Source organism: Takifugu flavidus, chromosome 6, assembly GCF_003711565.1.
Source record: "Takifugu flavidus isolate HTHZ2018 chromosome 6, ASM371156v2, whole genome shotgun sequence".
Classification (NCBI taxonomy): domain Eukaryota; kingdom Metazoa; phylum Chordata; class Actinopteri; order Tetraodontiformes; family Tetraodontidae; genus Takifugu; species Takifugu flavidus.
Genome location: NC_079525.1, coordinates 16,040,804 through 16,049,599, shown reverse-complemented (window position 1 = coordinate 16,049,599; position 8,796 = coordinate 16,040,804). Strand labels below are relative to the sequence as shown.

Here is an 8,796-nt window from a genome sequence, read left to right as displayed (position 1 = left end):
TGAGGACAATCAAATGGATCCACCTGTCAGCAGAACCACGAGCAGTGACCAACTATTACAGGAAAGAGGTGGATCACAGATCTGCTGCAGCCGATGAGGTATCGCATCCCTGCTCCATTACTCTTGCACATGCACGTGCACTATAAGCCTGTGTCAACGTGCATGCACATTCATGCTGCCCAACTCTTATTCCTTACAGACAAACTCTTTGTGCTCAGACAAAAACGCCATTTTATAAAACAACCACATGGAAAATTTCTTATCAAAAATGATTTTTTTAATTCAACTTTAACTGAAACTCACTATGGAGAACAAGATCAAAGGAACAACAAAGGACAGAAAGAGACTTGATAATTGGGGAGACAGCGTGAAGTCACCAAAAGGGAAGTTTGATCACAGGAAGACGGGAGGACTGGGATTAATATCCTGTCTGGTGGGAATACAACATCCCTCCATTGCACTTCCCATTCCCACCGGTCGGAACGATCGTGGACACGGATGAGACCTGACGGCCAGGATCAACTTCCACAGAGGGGACAGCAGAGACAGGCCGGAGGGGAGGAGGCGGGGTCACTACTCCATGGCGTCCTGGTTCTCCTGCTCTGCACTGGCGTCCTCGCTGGCCTCTTTGCCCTCCTTGCTCCTCTTGCTCTTCTTGTGTTTGTGCCTCCGGTGGCTGTCGCCCTCCTCGCTGTCATGTCGCCTCCTGCTGCTGCTGCTGATGGAAGCGGAGGAAAACGCCATTTCAGAGACAGATTAGAGCAAAGGTACCAGGCGGGATAAGGAAAGGCCTCGGCCACAGCAGAGTCACACGTCACAGCGCCGTCTTCCTTCCTGCTGAGGCCCTTGTCCCACCTGCGGAGGCTTTGTGTCGTCTCCTCACCTGCGAGAGGACTTGTGCCGCCCCTCCTCTTTGTCTCGGTGCCGCCTCTCTCTGTGTCTTTCCTCCTTCTCGCGGCTGGATCGGTCACGATGGCGTTCCCCGTAGGCGCGCTCCTGGTACTCGCGATAGCGATACCGTTCTTCATCACTGCGTGGGCAGAAAAGCAGAAGAATAGGTTCAATATAGAAATTATTAGGACGCTCCGGCAACGCCGCTCGTTAAAAACCAACTTTGGACATATATGAGCCGCAGGTGTGTCCCCCAGGGGCGCAGACAGGAAGTGGACATTAACTGCTGGAGGGCGGGAGGCGTCCGCGCCATGACGTCGTTTCCTCAGAAATCTGAGACGCCACGACGGTCCACACGACGGTCATCGTTTGGGCTTCCAGCCGGATCAGCGCGGTGGCGTCGCCACGTGTGCTCAGAGAAGCTTCTCAGGCCGTCGGCCTTTTTGTCCAACGCCTCACTGACGCCAAACTCACGTGTCGCAGCCGTTTCCTCCCGTTACAGCCAGAATTCCCTCCTTCATACTCCAGGATGAGGGTGTGTGAGAGGTGTATGAGGCACCAGCTCAGGGATCTAAATGAGTGTGTGACTGGCCCACTGCGACCGGGTCTGTGATTGTATTGGCCTGTCAGACCTGCGAGGCTGGTCTCACCTGGTGTAGCTCATAGCTGACGGACTGTGCTCCCTCTCTCTCTCACGCTCATGTGTCCTCTCTCTGGGTCTCTCTCTCTCTTTGTCTCTCTTGTCTTCTCGACGGGAATAGTAGTCCCAGGATTTAGAGTTGTCCATCATATGAGGCCAAGGAGGAGGCACACCTCCAGTCATGGGCGGAGGGTAAGCACCTGTCCAAGGTTAGCCGTCCGTCAGTCAGAGACCACATCAAACACGTTTTTGAGCTAAAACCCTAAAGCAGAAAACCCACCTTGAGGAAATGTGTAGGTAGGGACAGAGCGACCGTCGTAGCCTCCAGCGTGGCCACTGCTGAAGGAAGCACATGTGTTTCATGCTAATCAGAGGGGTTCACAGCGCACCGATAACCACTGATACAGAAGTCAATTAAAGGGGATTTCTGCTCAGCAGATGAAAGAAACACAGCAAAAACAGAGGATTTTTTAGTGCAGATGCTTCAAAATATAACGTGTAAAGGTCTTCTGGAGCGCTGCAGCCTGTTTTGTGCTCATATTCTTAATGAGCTGTGGAGAACAGAGCAGCAGCAGCAACGCTCCTTTGAAAACTCTAATGCAAATAAACCTCCCAGTTTTATGAAATACTATATTACACTTCATTCTGCATCATCTACCATTTGGTTAGTTCAAACGGGATCAACAACAGTGTAAGAAGATATTTGTCATTATTTAAAACGAGAGCTATGATCCTGTGCGTGTGTTGATGCTACCTGTCCATGGTGGGGATGATGGCAGGAGGAGGACCGGTGGGTGGAGGAGGAAATCCAGGAGGAGGCACAGTTATAGGCAGCCCTACAACCAAAGAAGACAAACTAAACGCCCTGAAAACACCCCCAGGCTCTAGAATCAGCTGCAGTGCAACTTACTGGGTGGGGGGATGAGTGGGGGTGCAGCACTGACGCTGGGAGGTGGAGGGAGGAACGGAGGTGGGGGGATGTTTGGAGGAAGGGGTCCAGGAGGGAAGAAGGAGGGGATCTTTGCTGCAGGCGCCTCAGCATCGGACTGCTCAGCAATCACCTGCGAGGAGTAAAGAGAATGACGTCCTAATGAGGGGCCAGGCGGGGGGGGACCCCCCCATCGCCTCGTTTAACGTGGCTGCAGCTTCTCGCACCTGGATATTGTTGCCGTCTAGATTGTGTCTCCGGCGACCTTCCACGCGGCTGATGGTGGCCGTCTGCCCACCTATCACATCTATAGTGCCGCTCGACTTCCTGCGGGGAAAAAGATACAAACATGAGCGGAATTACAGAGATGTTTCAACAATGTGGTGTGTGACACCTGGCAACTGCTAACAGAGGAGGCATTTACCAGGTGTGTGTCATTAACTATGTCTCTGTGGTCATTGGTCATGGACAAGATAAACACCAGGCCTGGAGATAAGTTCCCAGTGGGGCCTGTTTAACTATATGCAGGGAGGCCATGACCACTTACGTATAATACGACATGTCTTGGACAGGTGTGCCATTCCACTGAGGGGGAGGAATCCTACCATTTTGAAACAAAGGAGAGGGGTAAAGGAGGTGAGAGCAACACACAAACACATACAACCAACGAGAGCAGGAAGATCCTGGCTCCCACCAGAGCGCCGCTCTTGCTAGCCAGGCTGAGGACGACATCAAAGTTGTAATTAGCCCTTTTAAAGACCGACGTCAACATACGTGTGTGTGTGTGTGTGTGTGTGTGTGTGAACAGTAGCCAAAAGGTCTAATGGAGATCAAATGGGGCCATGAGGACAAAGAGCAGCAGAGGAGAGAGGGTGATAGAACATGCAGAGATGTTTATGCAGCTATTATGGGTGTGCTGACATCTGAGCCAAGCAGATATTTTCACCAGTTCTAAAAATCACATAGCTTCTTTTTAATGTAAACAACAAAAGCCCAGCTTGTATCATTCCTTATGGAGATGGAGCGACGGGTTCCTACGGCATCACAGCACGGAGAGCAGGCTGCAGGGGAAGATTACCTGGTGACCTGAGTGACTGCAGACTTGTACTGGCTAACTGGAGATGCAAAGTCTGGCTTTGAGGTGAGAACAGGCACACTGGAAACGTCCTTCTCATTGCCCGTTCTGCCTTGCTGGACCTTGGAGGAAGCAAAAAGATGACTATGTAATGTATATGTAATGTATATGTAATGTATCGTGGTGTCAGCAGGGCTCTAACCGCCGCCCCGCTGGAGCGGTGCTGTGATTCATTTACGGGTTTTGGTGGGAAAGCTCTCCTGCACTTTAATACTCGTCAGTTAACGAGCCGTTAGATGCCCTGCCTAAAGTCCAGGATCATGAAATCTCACAGTGATCTTGCTGGCCACCGAGCCGACTGAAGACACCTCCAGGCCCATCCGCAGCCTCTTCTGCTTCTCACAATAAGCTTTCCAGGTGTCCTCGTTAAAGCCGTAGTTAAAGTAATCTGAGAGATCCGCTCCTGTGAAGACACCCCAACACCCACATGTGAGCCAAACAAAGCGGGGGGGCGGGAATATAAAATATATACATATATATTTATGGACTGTCCACAACGGCTGATCCCAAATATGTTTTGGGACACGTGAAAATGCCAAAAGGGAAAAACAAGCAAGTAAACAAACCGCCTCCCAAAAAGCGTTTGAGGGCGGCAGTGATACGTGCGCCCAACCAGGGAGGTGCTGAGAGAAGGTTCGTGGGACACCAACGTACCTGGCTTCCTCCAGGGCTTCTCTTCAAAAGACTCCATGTCCACATCCACCACAGGAACTCCATTAATGTTTCCTGGGGCGTCCAGATCGATCCCCTTCAGCTTGGTGGCTGGGACATAAAAGGCAGAAGAGTCATGTGATTCATTCAGCTCATCAGTTCCTCCATCCTCTAATGGGCCTCAGCAATCATCAGATTTGATATTTACAGTGCAGATGGAGTTACTGGGAAGAAACGTTTCCTTTTAAAAACGGCTCTTTTGTAAATGGATCTGCTCAGAACTGAGCTGGGGGGGGGGGGGTTCCTTTGCTCTCTTTCAATTATCAGTCAGGATCTTTTCATGTTTGCTACAATGTGAAGAGCAGGTTCGGGTCGGGCAGTCATCAGAAGATGACCCCAATGATAAAACCACAGCGCTATGCTTGGTGAAGGTAAACAGCAATTCTAGTGGAAATGAAAAATACATCTAAAATGGACCAGAATTGGGCCGGCACACACCTTGTCCATATGGTCTGGAGCCCGTGGACTTTATATTGAGGTTGACTGGTGGAGCTCCATAAGCCCTGGAACACACAACCCTTCAGGTCAGAACATAACCGAACCCTTCAGAGCACCACCGAGGGAGCCATGAGCAAGGCACCGAAGCCCCAAATGCTGAGATGTGGCCCTGTGATGAAGCAGAGGCGTACCCTGCCCCTATGCAGCTGGGACAGGCTGGGACAGGCTGGGACAGGCTGGGACAGGCTCCAGGAACAAAGGGGAAAAGCAAACGTCCCCTGGAGCAGATGAACCACAATGATAGTGTGACATTAAGAAACAAACCCCAAAGAACAGCCAAACCCCCCCAGGGAGGCACTCGAGCTCCTGTTGTATATGGAGGCAGCAAGAACAGAGTCAGGAAATAGCTTATGCTGAACCCACCGAGTACACCAGGACTGCTAAAATGACACGGGATCAAACCTACGTATACTGGGGTGGCCCCGTCTTTATGTCCCCGATCGTAACACGGACGTCGTCGTCGTCGTCGTCGCTCTCGCTGTCACTGTCGCCATCGCCGTCTTCCCCTGCAACATCCACGGCAGCCTAAACACAGGCAGGAGAATTCAGACAGGGAAGTCGCAGCCACATGTCGATGCCCACGTGCTTGCACATCACCTACCTCAGCGACCACTCCGTTCCCTGTGGTGTGTGGAGCTTCCTCTTCGGCTGAAGCATCAGCAGGAGCACTGAAGGGGAGGAGCAGCGCTTTAATGATGCTGAGATCAGGCCAGCCAGTCTCTTTGTGAAGAGGATCCATTCTAAACATGTCTAAACATCACAATAAGATGCCCAGTGTAGTTGTGTGGGGCAGACTTGAAAAGAAATGACAGATTACTAGAACAGAACACGTTTGTCTGCCAAGATGTTACGATTCAACACCAATTATGTTACTTACTTTTGACTCTTTCTATTGTTAGAACGAGACTTGCATGCATGTGTTACTTTCTGTACCTGACTGCAGCATTCAGTTTGGCCTCTTCATCCTCCTCTTTGCTCTCAGACTCATCTAACAATGAATTTGACAGAAGTTTAAAATGCTATTAAACATCTAAACTCCTTCAATATCAAGGCTGAAGTCAGCCTCGGAACTAGCAAAACCCAATTCAAGTGTAGCAGCAGGACCGAGGAAAGAAGAGGTTAATTCAAAAATGAAAGTTTTACTGCAAAGAAATCCCAGCACAGTAGCAGCATTAGCACAATCCTTCATGGGGAGGCTACAGGATAATTACGATACAAGGACATAATCGGCTTCTGCAAGTATGTTGTGATTTAAGTGTTTAGAAAATGTTTTACAGGTAATGCGCGACGAAACTGTTGAAAATAGTAACACCGTTGTAGTTATTATCCTTGAATAGACACTTTTACAAAGGCCACTCGGGCTAGCACTGTTAGCTTAGCATCAAGCGCTACGCTGTCAGAGGTTCATTACTCGGGTCTATAGAGTCGTGAACCATCTCCTGCAGGCCTCTGCAGACTACAGTAAATCCCTAGTTGCGGAGCCAGGAAGGCATCTTTTTACCTCCATACAGCCATTCCTCCTCTTCATCACCGCCGCTGGCATCGGTGGTGGCTGTTTTGTCCGCTTCCTCCGCAGACATGTTCGGCTAAAGGCGCTTCAACACGCTCCCACCCCAACAAAACGACGTGCGGCAAAGTGGCCAAGAAGACAAACACGCAGATAAACGTGTTCTTTTATCGGCTAAATCTTCCTGTTGTCTAAATATACTTAATCGCTTTCAAAGATTCATGCCGAACCTGCTACTCGACGTTAACCCGGAAATGATTGTTGACGTCCCGCTAACTTGAAAGTCCTATAGCATGGACCACAGCGCCCCCTGGCGCTCGGGGTGCGATACAGCTTAATCACGTCATTGTCCTGCTCGTATAACGAACATGAACAAGGAAGCAATGACTTCACCGACAAAGAATGACTTTTACTGAACAGTAAAAGGGAAGAGGGTTTGAACAGCAGTCATTTCAAGTTAAATTTCAAATTAAATAAACACAAACTCAACAAATGGCCTAAACAGTTTTAACATATTTGGTACACCTTGATAGTAAAAGGTTGGCTTCCGTTTCAGTGAGTAGGAATCGGAAGAGGTACAACCTCTTCAAGAACCTTTACCTTTGAACAACTATGACCCGGAGCAATGAAGACCTATACAGACATCTCCTGGACACCCTGCTAGAGGATGTCGGCTCATAGGGAGCCTGGACATTCGAGGCTGGGAAAACAAGCAGTAAAATCAATCCTAAAACTTGCTGGTAAGTGAAGAGCAGCAGGGATGGCTGTGATGTGGCCTCCTCCCGTAGTGCCAGATAAAAGCCTGGAAGCAGCACTTTCTGTTGAGGTTGATCACTGATGCCAGAGTAACGTTGTGTCCTCAGACGTTTGTCTTCTGCTCCAATTCTAGTCAGCAGTTCCTGTCCTGGTGCGTCTGATGTCAGGGAGTAATGGTGAGCTCGGGGGGGGGGGGGGGGGGGCAGAACAACCCTTGGTGCTGTGGACTGACCACAAGAAGCTCATCTACATTACGTTGGGGAAGAGGTCAAATGTTTGGTGGCTGACTCTGGGCAAGAGTAACAGGGTTAATGATCCACTTGGCCTCCGCTCTTACTGCTCTCCATTATTTAACCTCGTCTTTTACAATGTTATTTCATTTATCCTTATATTTCCTTAACTGCGATCTATATTCTCTCTGTGTGCTTAAAACACTGTTTGTGTTAATCGCTTGTATATTACTGAGATGGGAAGATTGTTGTGAGCAGTTTTGTTGGTTTGGTTTTATCAGTTACACTAATTCTGTCTGTGTGTGTTTGTGAGAAACCGTGGTCTGTTTTAACAGAAATAAAGTGACGAATGAGCCGCTGGGGACTGTGCCGGAGCGAGATGGTCCATCAGACGTGGGTCCAGGCGCTACAAAACCTTCTGTGAAAGTCCATCAGTGGTTCCGAATGGCTCTGCCACTATCGGCTCCACGCACGTGCGTGTGGATCCACAAACACAATCAATGTCACCTTGATAATATTCACTAAAAGGAAGGAAGCAACTGTTTGGTCTTCTAATGATCTCAGGGGTCCTTCTCTTACCCTCTGGGTTGGGTATGGTGGTGTATCTGGTGATGTTAGCTCTGTCCACAAGGGGGCGCCACAGGACCCTGTGGAAATTGGGAAAAGCGCTTTTGGAGCCTGGAACTGGTTCCAGAATTCTTTTACTGCAGGAGCTCGTGTCCTGAACTGATCTGGAGAGAAGAGTCTATGAGATGTCAGTGTTTTAAGGGTAGATGAGTGCTTTGACCTCCAGGAAGGACCACGGCCCACCTCCCCGCCCCTACAACTCTTTCCTCTACAGACGTTCTGACAGAAGTCCCATTATGTCCTCATCCACATTTACAATCGTTAGTGAGCCGACTAATGATTGTTTTTGTGGTTTTGTTGGCAAAAGAAGTTGCTCTTTTGCAAAGAGGTTGGTTAATGCGTTAATGAACCAGACAAGTGGAAGCCACTTTGGTCTGTGTTTCCCAGCTCTCGTGTTCCTGCCTCCACGTTTGAACCCCCCCCCCCCCCCCCCCACTCCTGAGGTGGACGTCCACCGGAGCAGAACCTGACAGGGCGTATTTCTGTCTTCATCAATGTTCAAATATACGTTAGAATCACAGAAGAGATGAAAAGAACATGAGAAGGGAAGAAACTAGTTTGGCTGCAAAAGGCTTGAGTTTGCTCCTCTGATGAGGGTATTGATCGGTGAAAGGTTATCGACGACCTTCCTGTCTCCCGTATCTAAACGCATCCTCATCATATTCTGTGATATTCTGTGTTTCCTTGTGCTCCTCTGGAAGCTCCTCGTGTCTCTCCACCCTCTTCCAGCACGCTGATGTTCATTTCCTCCTCACCCTCTGTTTAATCCCGTTTGCCTCCGTCTCCTGTGAGCCCCCCCCCCATCATCCATCTCTCCTTACAGAGGATTAGAGCGGTTCCACCCGCGTCGATGCTAATCGGGTTTATCCAGAC

The 8,796-nt window shown here is 49.5% G+C and overlaps 1 protein-coding gene across 5 annotated transcripts; it reads right to left on the bottom strand.

Moving 5' to 3' along the window:
• Positions 1-255: 255 nt before the first annotated feature.
• On the bottom strand, positions 256-6,596 carry fip1l1b (FIP1 like 1b (S. cerevisiae)). Of its 5 annotated transcripts, none has more exons than XM_057036428.1 (16): positions 6,305-6,596; positions 5,737-5,791; positions 5,405-5,471; positions 5,210-5,328; positions 4,744-4,808; positions 4,249-4,356; positions 3,867-3,997; positions 3,538-3,656; positions 3,007-3,060; positions 2,687-2,786; positions 2,442-2,592; positions 2,286-2,367; positions 1,812-1,870; positions 1,542-1,731; positions 884-1,030; positions 256-718 (listed from the first exon to the last, which is right to left on the bottom strand). In XM_057036428.1, exons 1-16 carry the CDS (start codon positions 6,381-6,383, stop codon positions 574-576), a joined length of 1,671 nt encoding a protein of 556 aa, XP_056892408.1. In that variant the 5' UTR covers positions 6,384-6,596; the 3' UTR covers positions 256-573. The 5 variants fall into 5 exon arrangements, with proteins under 5 accessions (XP_056892408.1, XP_056892410.1, XP_056892409.1 ...); XM_057036430.1 differs by having other exon boundaries at positions 256-715; XM_057036429.1 differs by having other exon boundaries at positions 1,812-1,867.
• Between the last annotated feature and the right edge of the window lie 2,200 nt (positions 6,597-8,796).

Excerpts from the sequence above, each read along its gene's own strand:
- fip1l1b (XM_057036428.1), bottom strand. The coding sequence starts at position 6,383 with ATGTCTGCGGAGGAAGCGGACAAAACAGCCACCACCGATGCCAGCGGC. Across the intron at positions 3,998-4,248 it reads GAAGCCCTGGAGGAAGCCAG|GAGCGGATCTCTCAGATTAC; the intron begins GTACGTTGGTGT and ends GTGTCTTCACAG. Across the intron at positions 719-883 it reads CGGCACAAGTCCTCTCGCAG|CAGCAGCAGCAGGAGGCGAC; the intron begins GTGAGGAGACGA and ends CGCTTCCATCAG.